Genomic DNA, 15,191 nt, shown 5'->3' with positions numbered 1-15,191 from the left:
AAGCTGAGCACAATACCTGGCAAAGTTTAATGCCAGGAGGGAAGTTTATGTGGAAATATGTGAAGGGTTGGAATAGCAGCGAGTGTGTGTTGGAGCCCTGCAGAGTTTGCAGCCCCCCAAGCTAACATACATCTCCTAAGCAGGAACACATCACTATCTCCCCGAGAATTCTGTCCAGATAATGTGCAGTTCATTTATGGCCTTTCCGTTTAACCCAGTGTTATCCAAACTCTGTTCAATGAAAATTGTAAAATCACCACATAAACACTTTATATACAAAATAAAATTCCCCAATAAAGATCAGAACATGATGTTGACATTTGCATGGAAGCACAATTGAGTGAATGCTGATTATTCAGAGAATTACCGTATTTATGTTTATTGAGGATTTTTTTTAATGTACTAACAGTTAAGCTTCATACACACAATACGAAAATTGGATGAAAAATACCACTTTTGAAGCGTTCGTGCATATGAGCGTATCATTTTTTTTTGGTGGGCGAGTGGATCTTGGGTGGGAGTTCCCACACTTTTTTCCCCAGGACTTGACCCCTGTACATAGTTTCATAGTTATAGTTTCATAGTTAGTAAGGTTGAATAAAGACACCAGTCCATCCAGTTCAACCTGGGTGAGTGTCTACCCCTATCCCTGTACATTGCACACTCACATTAGTCCCTACCCTCAAGGAGCCCACAACCCAAAGTCCCCATTCATATACTAGGGCCAATTTTGGACAGAAGACAATTAACCTAGCTGCATGTCTTTGGAGTGTGGGACGAAACTGGAGTGCCCGGAGGAAACCCACGCAGGCACAGGGAGAACATGCAAACTCCAGGCAGGTAGTGTCTTGGTTGGGATTCGAATCAGCGACCCTTTTTACTGCTAGGTGAGAGTGCTAACCACTACACCACTGTGCCACCCACATGAATATGTTAAAGCTGGATGCTGAGATCAGAGTGTCCATACTGCCACACTGGTTGGGGAGTTTTGTAGTACGGTGGGTGGAGCTTAATGTTGAACCGAGAGACTAATTTGCCATCAGATCTACCTTGCTGTTGATTGACAGTGCACAGCAGTGGGCAATCCATGGCCACTATGTAGTTTAATAGTAACCTTCAAATCTGCCCACTGACATCTGCTGTCAATCAAAAGTAAGGTGGAACTAATGGGGAATAGGTCTCTCAGTTCCCCATCAGGTATACTTCCTTTGTGACCTCCCTTGTGACTCAAGTGATTTAACAAATATTGGCATTGCAGTGTTTTGATAATGACATCACCATTAACCACCGCCTTTTGGCGGGAAATCTTCTGGCCGACAGCTGAATGGGGCCAGGAATAGAGCCCTGTGTCGGAAGCTGACACATTCATGACAGCTTTCCAGCACAGACTTGCCCTACCCTGAGCATTGGCTCAGAGCTAGTCATAATTACTGCCAGTTTCCTCATCTGAAAACTGGCAGTAATTTCTTTAAGAAATTGTTGCTGCTGTAGCAACAGGTTCTCCAAGCGTCAGTAGTTAGGAACTACCTGAACTTGTTGTACGTGTTGGTACGGTTACTGAATCTGACACAAATGCTTGCCTTAATTAAGTGCATGTAGTTTCCAAAGGAGACTACCTCCAGTAAATTTTCATAAATTCTTTTTTGAATCCCCCCCACAAGTTTGTTGGTGGAAAGTTTAAGAAGTACCATTGTTTTCCTATGCAACCTGTTACAGACCTAGGGAACTTAAAAGAGATTATGAAACGGATATAACCCAATCTTTTCCTTTTCCAACACTTCCCTACTCTGTTCAAATCTAAGCAAAATGTGTCGGCTTTACATAAACTAAACTATTTTCTGTTTTTGACTGCAAATTGGAAATATTCTTTAAGGGTCCAAGCACACTGGGCATAAAAAATGCTGCATCTACAGGATTTTGGCTTTTTTTTTATTCAGCCTGTATAAGCAGCTCTATGTTAGCCTACTTCTCCATGCACATTGTATTGGTTGAACTTGATGGACTTGTGTCTTTTTTAAACCAGACCCACCATAAACACGACCTTTAGGAGTATTTAAATGTTTTCAAGTGTACATTGATGTGGACCTTGCTCACTTTTATGATAGAGGTAGCTATTGTTCTACCAATGATGCCCTGATGGGAGTTTGGGCTTAGTTTCTGGCTACTCCAGGTCACTGAACAGAGAAAGGTTGATGCCAGTTAATAGGGAACTTTAGCATGAGAGAGGACTCAGTGCGGGGAGAGTTCAACTTGAGGAGACAGCTTTTGTCACTGCTCCTCCTTAATGGCGGGTATCGAGGCGATCCTGGCACGTCTGCGGGAGAAGGCGGCAGTGCGGGGACCAGAGCAGCTGCGGCGGCAAGTGGAAGACCTTGTGAAGGACGCGCCGGGCCAGAACAGAGCAGGTGAGGCATCTCAGCACGCGGAGGTCGCGGCCCCTCGGCGCGCTTCTCTCTGGCGCGCTTCTCTCCAGGGCCTGCACCTTAGCCACCTTGTGGACAGCGGAGCCCTGGGGAGGACCGATCCCCCCCCCCCCCCAGCAAAACGGAGGCAACGGGAGTTGCCGGGACAAGGCGGAGGCAGCCAGCTCAGGGGAGGCCGGCAAGAGGTCTGGGCAGCAGGCAGGGGGGCGAGGCCAAGCTGAAGGACGATCGGCCGCAAAGTCTGGAGAGGGGGAGCTGACGTCTTCTGCGCAGGGGTGCCCCGGGTCTAGTATTCACCGCCGGTCTGGGGGGAGCAGTCCCGGTGGTGGACGGGACAAGCCAGCGATCACAAGCCACGGCCTCTGGGGCTAATTCACCTGGAGGGCTCGCATCACCGCCTGAGAGGGACCTGAATGCGAGATCAGAAGGGGAGGTGTTTTTGCTGCTTGTGTTTTCTTTCAGGGGAAGACTGACAGTCATCACGGTAGCAGAAATCGGCCCTTTGTGGGGGGCTTCAGCGATATCTTTCTGGTGATCTTTGACGGTGGCGGTAAAACAGAGGTGATCTGAAAGGGGTGGAGGGCTCATTGGTACTATGGGCCCCTCCGGTGTATTCCTGAACGGTGGATGGAATACTGGGATGGTTTCACCACAGGAAGGGGTTGTCTCCGAGCGGTCACAGCTGGAGGCCTATTATGTTAAAAGGTACCTCAGTGAGATGGTGTTATGTGGTAAAGTGGATCACTGTCAGAGATCACCAGACTGGGTTTAGCAAAAGTTTGTTTTAATGTTTGTTGTGGTTGTATATGTATATATATATATATATATATATATATATATATATATATATATATATATATATATATTTTTTTTTGGAGTGAGTATTTTGGTTGTGTTAATAAAGGCTGTTGTGGCCATTTTACTCCAAGAAGGTGTGGTCTCATTATTATAGGAGCAATGAGAGGGTGAAGTATAAATGGTTAACAAGATAAGAAGAGGGGACATTTGGGCTACACTGGTCATGTGTGAATGTAGCTGAGATGAAGCAGGAACTATGGGTACAGTGGAGATGCAGCAGAGTTTGTGGGTGTAATTGAGATGCAGCAGAGACTGTGAATGTTGTTGGGGTACAGCAGAGTCGGTAGGTGTTTCTGAGATGCAGGGGAGATGTAGCAGAGACTTGAGATGTTGCAGAGATACAGCAGAGGTGTGGGTGCTGTAGGGCTTGGCTGCAGGAACTGTGGACCTTTAGCACTGGAGGGCTGAGGTCAGAGGCATAACTAGAAACCTCAGGGCCCCGGTGCAAGAAATCAGGAAGGGCCAGCCCGAAAAGCATGATTTTGATACTATATTTTTTTCCACTGTACAACAAAGTAAAACATTTCTGTGCAGCCTGTGTCCCCAGTGCAGCCTGTGTCCCCAGTGCAGCCTGTGTCCCCAGTGAAACCTGTGTCCCCAGTGAAACCTATGTTCCCAGTGCAGCCTGTGTCCCCAGTGAAACCTGTGTCCCCAGTGAAACCTGTGTTCCCAGTGCAGCCTGTGTCCCACGTGCAGCCTGTGTCCCCAGTGAAACCTGTGTCCCCAGTGAAACCTGTGTCACCAGTGCAGCCTGTGTCACCAATGCAGTGGTGGTACTGGAGGGGGGTGGCAGTGGTACTGGAGGGGGATGGTGGTCCTGGAGAGGGGTGGCGGTGGTACTGGAGGGGGTTGGTGGTCCTGGAGAGGCGTGTCGGTGGTACTGGAGGTGGGTGGCGGTGGTACTGGAGGTGGGTGGCGGTGGTGGTACTGGAGGGGGGTGGCGGTGGTACTGGAGGGGGATGGTGGTCCTGGAGAGGAGTGGCAGTGGTATTGGAGGTGGGTGGCGGTGGTACTGGAGGTGGGTGGTGATGGTGGTACTGGAGGGGGGTGGTGGTGGTACTGGACATCATGGTTCCCAGAGGGCCCCCTTGCTTCAGGGTCCCCAGATACCCCCCCTTACTTTAGGGTCCCCAGAGAGCCCCCCTTACATCAGGGTCCCTAGACAGTCACCCCCCCCAGAAGTTTCCCTGTACCTTGCTGGACTCTGCTGTGCACCTTGGCCCCCAGCACATCTCTGTACCCCCCCAACCTGGGGGGAGGCAGCGATCAGCAGCTCTATGATGTTCATGGGCGGCGGGATCTTCCTGTGGCTTGTAGTTCTCTTCCTGAGTCTATACACACACTGGAGAGGGGTCAGCACGGCTGTGAGTGGTGAGAGTGTCTCTCATGTAACAGCAGCACAGAGACACCGGCATTTACAGTTTATTTCCCCCTCGTCCGTACTCTCTCTCACGGGACACAAAACACACAGTTGATCTGCTCCCCCTTCGCCCCCCCCTCTCCTCTCCTGTGTTCTCCGTCGGAAATGTGAGCTTGTTAGCTTCACACCTGAATTCCCGCGGAGAACACAGGAGAGAAGGGGGGGCGAAGGGGGAGCAGAGCAGCTGTGTGTTTTGTGTCCCGTGAGAGAGAGTACGGACGAGAGGGAAATAAAATGTAAATGTCGGTGTCTCTGTGCTGCTGTTACATGAGAGACACTCTCACCACTCACAGCCCTGTGGATAGCAACCCCGCTGGGGCCCCCCCACAGTGATGGAATTCCAGGGCCCAGTCGCAACTGCGACTGTTGCGACCCTGGTAATTCCGCCACTGGCTGAGGTGAATAGCTTTGGTAGCGCAACAGAGACATTTGACTCGATGGTCTAGCAGTAACAACATGTTACGATTAGGCTTAAATAAAGGATGCAGTCATATGACATTTCCTATGCTATTTAACATGCTGCAACACTGGGCAAAACCTGGAAGTGCCCACAGCTACGGAAGATAGAGAAGTTGGAACTGTAAGTGAATGTGACACTAAATTGCCAGTGATCTAGTGTATCATATTGATAGGCCAACAAGAATGTGTAGAGAACATTCCATGCATTAAGGTAAAAAATGTTTAGGCATCGGTATCACCCCCTCACACACCCCTCCACCTTTTTACTTATCTGAACCCTCATTTGATCCAGCGATGTGCCTCTCTGCAGCTCTTCTATCCCCTCACTTCCTGATCTCACAGGCTTTGCCGAGGCACTGGGATCCAATGCTGTCAATCAAAGCCAATGATGAGCGAGCGGGGACAGGGCTGAGTCCCTTTCTCTGTGTCTATAGACTCAGACAACGAGGCTTGGGAGCTCGCTCGCACAAGTGCCCCCATAGGAAGTGGCATCCTTTGAGGGCACTCACCAGAGAGCAGGAGCCAGAAGCATCGGCAGAGGACCCTAGAAGAGGAGGTTTAAGGCTGCTCTGTGCAATCCCATTACATTGTAAACCTGTTTTTTTGTTTTTGTTTTATGTATTTACAATCAAATTTTTTAGCATTTTTAGAAGGACACCTGTAATCTAGGCAGCCTATGTGATTTTAATGCTTCAGTATATGTAAAGCCTAACTCATATGTTCTTACCACATGATTTGGCAGCTGCAATGCACAGATCTTCCGCAGAGTACTGCCCACCAGGAAATATGAGTTGTGCGTTAGATGAGTCAGAAGTTGATGGCAGGGTAGATGAGTAAAGTAGTACCTTGAGAGAGCCAGTAGCAGAGGAGTAGCTGCTGCAAGATTGTGAACCACAAAGAAGTGGAGCATCTTCACCGGACATCTGTGGAGACATCACAAAACATGCTAAATTTAATTTAAAAAAAGTTAAAAAGCTTTTTTTTCCATTATACAGCAGCAGATTTAAACCACAAAATCAAATATTGCTTTGTTTTAAAATTTGCTCCCTTTGCTCATAGTGATTTATTAGCCCATTTATAAGGTTTGAACAACAGACAGATGACGGTGTGTGTTTATGTTGTGCGCAGCACACTTTCTGTTAAAATAGAATCTACCCTAATGTCACAATGAGGGAATTCTGTTACACAGAAGGTTTTTTTACCGCAGCATCGCAGGTAATAGTGAGTGTTTTTTGTAAATCATAGTATACAAGTACACTGTCAAAACATAAAAGCTTTTTTGCAGCATTGAAAGCTGTAGAAGGAACATCAGACCCCTTCTATGGAACATCTTTATCTAGAAAAGGATGCAGAGGTTCAGCAACAATGGCTTTATCAGGCAGAAAAGAATGGTAAAAATTAAGTAACCCTTTGTTTGTTGGGACTGGAGCTTTATGGATAGCTTCAACCTTAGAGAATCAGTTGGATGAATTCTGTGTTCATCAATTCTGTATCTAAGGAACTCCACGCTGTTTACCCCAAAAACACCCTTTTCTTTTTTAAGTTTATGAGCAGCATCAAGAAAACATTTCAAAACAAGTTGTAGTTGAGAAGCCAAAGACTGAATGCAATCCGCGCCAATAAGAACATCATCAAAATAAGGCACTACACCTGGAAGTCCAGATAAGAGGTCCTCTATTAATTTCTGGAATATGCTGGGATAAGTGGAAACTCCAAACTGCAAACGTTTTGCTCGGAAAGCTCCTTTGTGTGTTATTACTGTTTGTGCATCCAGTGTTGTCATCCACAGGTAATTGTTGGTAAGCTTGTGCCATATCCAGTTTGCCAAATACCTTCCCTTTTGCTAACGTAGTACAAATTCTAAGGTCACCGTTTGGCTTTAATACTGGAACTATTGGGGTACACCACTTAGGGTATGTTACAGGTTCAAGTACACCTTGCTCCTCCCCTCACAGTGTAGACAATGCTAGCTTTGTGATTAGGGATAGTGGTAGTGAGTTAATTACACAACTGTCAAACAACAAGTGGTACTTTTAAACCATATGCAACCTGATAGACTTAATAAAGTGCTCTGTGCAAAGTAATAACAAACATATACAACAATGTACAAATCATACATTTAATACAGTGATTTGAAGTCCATAAGTTCTTCTGTGATATTTTCAAAGCTCAACACCATCATTATTTGTAGACACTTGGCAGTTGCACCCGATGTGTGTGATTAAATTTTCTACTCACCAGAAGATCACAACGTCTTTAACTAAAAAGAAGGTCACAATGGGCTTTTGTTTGTGGGTCTTTAAACTTACTTCTCTCTCTCCCACTCTCTCTCTCTCCCCCACCTCTTTCTCCCACCCCCTTTCTCTCCCGCCTCTCTCCCTCCCTGTCTCTCTCTCTCTCCCTCCCACCCCTCTCCCGCCTCTCTTTCTCTCCCACCTCACTTTCTCCCACCTCTCTCTCTCCCACCTCTCTCCCGCCCCTCTCACTCTCCCTCCCACCCCCTCTCTCTCTCTCCCACCCAATCCCCTCTCTCTCGAGCCACCCACCCCCTCTCTCTTCCACCACTCTCTCTCTCTCCCCCACCTCTTTTTCCCACCCCTTTTCTCTCCCACCTCTCTCCCGCCCCTCTCACTCTCCCTCCCACCCCCTCTCTCTCTCTCCCACCCAATCCCCTCTCTCTCGAGCCACCCACCCCCTCTCTCTTCCACCACTCTCTCTCTCTCCCCCACCTCTTTTTCCCACCCCTTTTCTCTCCCACCTCTCTCCCTCCCTGTCTCTCTCTCTCTCTCCCTCCCACCTCTCTCCCGCCTCTCTTTCTCTCCCACCTCACTTTCTCCCACCTCTCTCTCTCCCACCTCTTTCTCTCCCACCTCTCTCTCTCGCCCCTCTCACTCTCCCTCCCACCCCCTCTCTCTCTCTCCCACCCAATCCCCTCTCTCTCCCATCGCTCTCTCTCTCTCCCCCACCCCCTCTCTCTCTCTCTCCCACCCCTCTCTTCCCTTCTCTCTCTCTCCCACCCCCCCCCTTTCACTCACCACCCCTCTCTCTGTCCCACCCTCCTTCTCTCTCTCAATGGAGGGGTAGGAATCAGGTAGGTCAGTGTAGTGGTCAGTGTAGGGATCAGGTAAGTCAGTGTAGGAATCGGTTAGGTTAGTGTAGGTCAGTGTATTGGCCAGCGTAGGGATCAGGTAGGTCAGTGTAGGAATCGGGTAGGTTGGTGTAGGAATCAGATAGGTCAGTGTATTGGTCAGGTAGGTCAGTCTATGTCCAGTTTTTACTCCAGATCCCTCATGTCATTTGTATTCCTTTTGTAGTATAAAGTACAGGGTTTTATATGCAACTTTAGTGCCTTAGATACGATTGCACTCTATGAATCTAAGTGGCCACCTGTAGCTGCAATGTTGGGCTAACATACATGAAACAAATGCTTAAATAGGTGACACCACCCCCCTGTGATGTCACGGCATGCTGGGGGTTGTCCCTGATTGGCAGTTTGGAAATGTGGTCACCCTACTGATCAGCACTCATACGTCTATTTCCCAAAGACAATCTCTGGATATGATGCTGATCACGTGCACTTAACTTCTTTGGTTGACCATGGTGAGGCCTGTTCTGAATGGAACCTGTCCGGTTAAACCTCTCTATGGTCTTGGCCACTGTGCTGCAGCTCAGTTTCAGGGTCTTGGCAATCTTCTTATAGCATAGGCCATCTTTATGTAGAGCAACAATTCTTTTTTTTTCAGATCTTCAGAGTTTGTTGCCATGAGGTGCCATGTTGACCTCGCAGTGGCCAGTATAAGAGAGTGAGAGCGATAACACCAAATTGAACACACCTGCTCCCCATTCACACCTGAGACCTTGTAACACTAACGAGTCGCATGACACTGACGGAAAATGACTAATTGGGCCCAATTTGAAAATTTTCACTTAGGGTGTACTTACTTTTCTTGCCGGCGGTTTAGACATTAATGGCTGTGTGTTGAGTTATGTTGAGGGGACAGCAAATTTACACTGTTATACAAGCTGTACACTCACTACTTTACATTGCAGCATAGTGTAATTATTTCAGTGTTGTCACATGAAAAGATATAATAAAATATAAAAAAAATGTGAGGGGTGTACTCGCTTTTGTGGGATACTGTGTGTGTGTATGTATATATATGTGTATATGTTTGCTATTGCTGTAAGAATGTTACCATCAAGTTGTATGCAGATTGTTCATTGCTATTATATGTTCACTTTCCATCTCATCTGGCCCCTTCCCCTCATGTACTATAAATGATTGGCCCCCATATCCCAGTAGCCCTGCTTGAATAAGGAGCGTGGTTGCCATAACACACGCAGCATGCATGCTTGGAAACACGTTGCATCTTGATGACATCATTGCCCTATGCCGCTCTACTGTCTGCACTCCAAGCCTCATTTTGGGATCCTCCCCCGCACTGCTGTCTTTACCATCAGCAGAGACCAGCGAGGACCATATGCTCTGCAGCATCACGAGCGGAGGCTTCTGACGGTTCACTGCCCTCACCCTTTGGGATATCTTTTACACAGATGTGCCTATTATACTCCATTTAAATGTGAGTTGCCATTTGGATGTTGTTTTATAAAATTGCTTTTACTTATAAACTTAGAGGCACCTCTTCCATTGTTTACTTTCAGCTGTGCTGGGATTCAGGTTCTTTCTTACGTTGGTGGCAGCCCTCATTGTATGACCTCCTATTTATTTTCATGATATATGGACTTTTAACTGACCTTTTATATATACCCCTTTCTGTATTAGAGAAACAATAGTGTTTTCGCCTGTTTTCTTGGGAAGGTTATACTGCATCAGCAAGGTCTCTCCAAGGAAAAGATTTCAATACAGACTGGGGTTTCAAGATGTGCTGTTCAAGCTCTTTTGAAGAAGCACAAAGACAAAGACCATGTTGAGGACTGAAAAGGCATTGGTTGGCCAAGGAAACTCAATACTGCATACGAAAGAGACATCATGCTTACTTCCCTTCAACATGGGAAGATGTCCAGCAGTACCATCAGCACAGATCTGGCAGAAACCAGTGGGACTCAGGTACACCCATCTACTGTCCAGAAAAGTCTGGCCTGAAATAATCTTCATGGATAAATTGTGGCCAAAAAGCCATACCTCGGAAAGGGAAGGCTAAGCGACTGAACAACTGTATGCATGAAAACTGGGGTGAAGAAAAATGGCAGCAGGTGCTCTGGACTGATGAGTCAAAATTTGAAATATTTGGCTGTAGCAGGATGCAGGTAGTACAACAACGAGTGTCTGCAGGCAACAGTGAAGCATGGTGGAGGTTCCTTACAAGTTTGGGGCTTAATTTCTAAAATGAGGTTGGAGATTTGATTAGGATCAATGGTGTCATCAGGAAGGCGTGTAACTGGCCACACATTTATTTTGCATTAGGCAGCCTGTCGTATAACTACTTCACCTTCTACAGGGGTATAAAGAACTGCTGATCCCATCCTGTAGTGCAGTAGACCACACCAGTACCATAATTTGTGAGAGGGCATCTGCCCACCTTTCTGTTTACCTAGTTGTATAGAGACACTGATAGCAAACACCGGTTTAACTACATCAATCGAGTAATGCTTGCTTTGCTACCTCCCTAGTTTTGTCTGCAGACCTAACTCTGTCATTCTTCCATACCCTTCACCTTTAACGGGTCCCAACGTGCTAGCAGAAGATACTATTCCCAACCCTTTGGATTGACTCTATTCTGTATCAACAATTACTTATCGCTTACTTAAAGGGGAGCCCCTTTTCTAGACAGACATCCATAAAAAGGCATTCATGTGGTCTCATATTGCATTGCATCAGTGGTCACAAAGCAGTTGGTGCCTCTCCCCTGCAACCAGTGTTGCACTCTCAACCAACCCCATTGATACACAGTAGGTATTCAGTCTGTGGACATTAAAGCAGAGTTCCATCCATTTAAAAGTCATCCATTAAAAAGTGTAACTGCTGACTTTTAAGACACTCACCTGTCCCATAGTCCAACGATGCCGGCTCACAAAGCCCTGCTCCTCTCCCCTCCTCTCTGAGGCACCAACATTCTAAGTGTGGGTGCCTGGCTTTGGCCTCACAGCCGGGCACGCATTGCTCATGCGTGAACCACGCTGTGCGCTGTGTATGTTTGGGCAATCTTATGGGACCTGTGACATATCACAGCAGATTGCAGGGAGGGAGGTGCGCAGAGCCCGGGGAAGAAGTGGGAGCTGGGTGCCCATAAAAACTGGGTGTCTGCCCCCCTCCCAAAAATCACTTACAGTAGAAGTTCCATTTCTGGGTGGAACTCCGCTTTAAGCATTGACATTCCCCATGTATTGTTAATGCTAAAACCTTTAAATTGAGTACATTGCTGTAGTCAATACAACTGTGTTTTTTTTAAATATTACGTCCATTGTCCTTCTTTTACTCTGGTGGGTAATACTGGTAACCAGATTGGTGAACATATTTGGTCTAACAATGTTTGAATCTTCAGTGTCAGAATGGTTGAGGAGTTTGCAGGATGAGGGCAGCACCAGAGGACAAGCATCATCTAGAGACTCCTATGGGGGTGGCGCTACATTTTCTACCTTAACTGCCTCCCTATTATCAATCACCACAGTCTCCCCTCCATTCTTAGTCTTCAAAGTCCCCCCCCCCCCATTCTTAGTCTTCTCAGTACCACCATCCTCAGTCTTCTCAGCCCCCCTCCAGATCATCTGCTCAGTTCTCCTCATCCTCAGGCTTCACAACCCCCCCCATCTTCAGGCTTCACCGTCCCCCCATCCTTAGTTTTCCCAGTTCCCCCCCATCCTCAGGCTTTACAGCCCCCCATCCTCAGGCTTTACAGATCCCATCCTCAGTCTTCTCAGCCCCCTTCAGCTCATCTGCACAGTCCCCCCATCTTCAGGTTTTATAGCCCCCCACCCATTATTGGATATTACTGCCCCCATCCTCAGGCTTTACTTGCCCTTTTATCCTCAGGCTACCCACCTCCCATCCTCAGGCTTCACTGCCCCCATCCTCAGGCTTCACTACCCCCCCACCCTCAGCCCTCAGTCTTCCCCCAGCATCCTCAGGCTTCACAGTCCCCATTGATTGGGTAAATGGAATAGCCATTACATTTATCAAACATTTATTTATGATTATGAAAACATGTATTTCTGATTAAGCAGATATATTTGATGCAAATTGTTAGTCATTAGCGATGGCCTTAGGGATAACTTTAAAGAAGTTGTCAGGTCACCTTGAGGTAAGGTGACAGGTAAGGATGGCCGAACTGTTCGCCCGGCGGTCGGTTCGCGGCAAATTTTGGCTGTTCGCGGTCCGCCTGTTCGGCGGACTATTGCCGCTGTTCACCCGGCGGACTTACGTGTTTACTGTGTAAAAGAACTTTGACCTATGATGACACATCCATCATGGGGTACAGGACAGCCAATTGAGACATTACAGCACATGGACACTTGGACATTCCCCCTAACTTATAAATAGACCCGATCCGGCGGCCCTTTTACATTCTTTCGTATGTCACTATAGGGAGAGGTTGCTGTGTGGAGCAGGGAGAGACTGCAGTGACCCAAATCGCTAGCTATTAGGTCCACAAAAGTTCTTTTAAGGACTGGTATGGTATAGGTGTAGTTCAGGATATAGGTTTGAGGCACTGCTATTCAAGTCATTGTTGCTGCAGATTGTCTTTTGTCAGGGCTGAGAGAGGGACAGATAGGACGCTGTGTGTTGCAGAGAGGGACAGTCAGTTTAATCATTAGCTGTTACTATTAGGTCCACAAAAGTCCTTTTCAGGACTGGTATGGTGTAGTAGTACAGGATATAGTTTTGAGTGCTATTCAAGTTATTGTTGCAGCAGCCTGTGTTTTGTCAGTTCAAATAGGGACAGGCAGGAAGCTGTGTGTGGCAGTGAGGGACAGTCAGTTTAATCAGTAGCTGTTACTATTAGGTCCACAAAGGTCCTTTTCAGGACTGGTATGGTAATAGGCTTGTACACGTATAATATTCTTTCTTCCAAATATAGAAAGAATATTATACTTGACTGCTGCCCTTCTGCTGCAGTAGTCCTTTATGAGTATAGGGACTGAGGTACAGTCTGCTAATCACAACCTACTAGTTCCAAAAAGGTCCTTCTAAGGACTGGTAAGGTATAGTGTACTACAGTATATAGGGTTGAGTGAGGTACAGTCTGCAAATCCTTAAGGACTGGTATAGGTCCACAATATATAGGGTTGAGGTGCACTACTGCTGACTGCTGTCCTATTCTGCAGCAGTCCTTTATGAGTATAGGGACTGAGGTACAGTCTGCTAATCAAAACCTACTAGTTCCACAAAGGTCCTTATAAGGACTGGTAAGGTATAGTGTAGTACAGTATATAAGGTTGAGTGAGGTACAGTCTGCTAATCACAACCTAATAGTTCCACAAAGGTCCTTCTAAGGACTGGTAAGGTATAGCGTACTAGAGTATATAGGGTTGAGTGAGGTACAGTCTGCTAATCCTTAAGGACTGGTATAGGTCCACAATATATAGGGTTGAGGTGCACTACTGCTGACTGCTGCCCTATTCTGCAGCAGTCCTTTATCAGTATAGGGACTGAGGTACAGTCTGCTAATCACAACCTACTAGTTCCACAAAGGTCCTTCTAAGGACTGGTAAGGGTGTACTATTTGGTGTGAAGTATATAGTTGTGTAATACACGTATAAAATACTTGCACATATAGAAAGCATAGTATAGTGCGTTTCCACTGTACAGCATTGTGACTACTGAGCGGTTCTGCAGCGATACCACAAAGAGTGACAAACGCAATCCAAAAAAAAAGTATTGTAACTGGTGTGATAGACCAGTGGCCCCCAAAAACAACAGATTGAAGCGGGGTGTTATATACCTTCTTCCACATACATACTGCACGTCTCTAGAGAGTTTTGTCACAGGGTCATTTAAAAAATGACAGGCAGAGGAAGAGGCAGGCCCTTCCGCAGGGGTGGTAGGGGTAGGGCAGGAGCAACAGGCTTGAGCCAAAGTGGGAAATTGCAGAAGGTGCGTGTGATTACGTCAAAGGAAGCACCAGAATTGGTTGAGTGGCTCACTCAGCCTTACTCTTCTGCACCCTCCTCATCCTCTCGATCTGCACCCTCTTCTTCACTCTCTGCTATGTGCACCCCCAAAGACACTACCACCAACAACACCACCACCACCACCACATACCTTCCGCTTGAGTCACAGGAATTATTTTCCGATCCATATCAAGACATTTCTGATGCGCAGCCGCTCTTGGCATTGGATCAGGAAGAAGAGGTAAGCAACAACCGCCACTCAGCAGTCTGACGACAGTACCCAGATCAGCCCAAGGAGGAGGTTGGTCACCGGTGTTGCTGCCTACTCCGAGATCTCTACTTATAGCGGTGGGGAAGGTGACGTCGATGATGACGTGTCTAGTGATGTCACGTGGGTGCCCACAAGAGAGGCAGAGGAGGGGAGTTCAGAGGGAGATATGGACCATCAGATAGGGAGGAGAGGCAGGAATAACTTACATTGCACAGGAGGGACAAAGCAGACTGCTAATGTATCAGGAGCGAGTCATCGACCATGCACGGTCACATCTGGCGCTCCCAGGACGCCGGCACATGGCTCCGCAGTGTGGGCTTTTTTTAACGTGTCCGCTGCTGACAATAGTGTTGCCATCTTTAATCTTTGCAGTCAACGCATTAGTCGCAGTAAGCCCAACACTCACCTAGGGACGATCACCTTAAGAAGGCACATGAGCTGCCATCACCGAGCCCAGTGGGAGCAACGGAACACATAAAGCCACACTCCAGGCTCTCACCGTCCAGCCTCGTCTTCTACTTCTCCTTCTCCTCTCTCCTCACAATTGTCCTCCACTCCACCTTCCATCACGCCAAGCTCACGTTTTTCTGCAAAAAGGCAGGCTTCCGTGGGCCTAATGTTCGAGCGTAAAAAAATTATGACTCCGAATAACCCTCTTGCCCAACGGTTGACGGCTGGCTTGTCAGAACTG

The 15,191-nt window shown here is 47.2% G+C and overlaps 1 protein-coding gene across 2 annotated transcripts in view; it reads right to left on the bottom strand.

Moving 5' to 3' along the window:
- Positions 1–15,191, bottom strand: part of JAK3 (Janus kinase 3) — a 197,953-nt gene that overhangs the window by 170,637 nt on the left and 12,125 nt on the right. For both annotated transcript variants that reach the window (XM_077475550.1, XM_077475549.1), the window contains exon 2: positions 5,888–6,083. In XM_077475550.1, the coding sequence (XP_077331676.1) occupies positions 5,888–6,083 (196 nt within the window). The remainder of the gene's footprint in view (positions 1–5,887; positions 6,084–15,191) is intronic.

Source organism: Lithobates pipiens, unplaced genomic scaffold, assembly GCF_037356315.1.
Source record: "Lithobates pipiens isolate NorthernLeopardFrog02 unplaced genomic scaffold, aLitPip1_a1.2 Scaffold_13, whole genome shotgun sequence".
Classification (NCBI taxonomy): Eukaryota; Metazoa; Chordata; class Amphibia; order Anura; family Ranidae; genus Lithobates; species Lithobates pipiens.
This window is presented reverse-complemented; position numbering and strand designations above follow the sequence as displayed.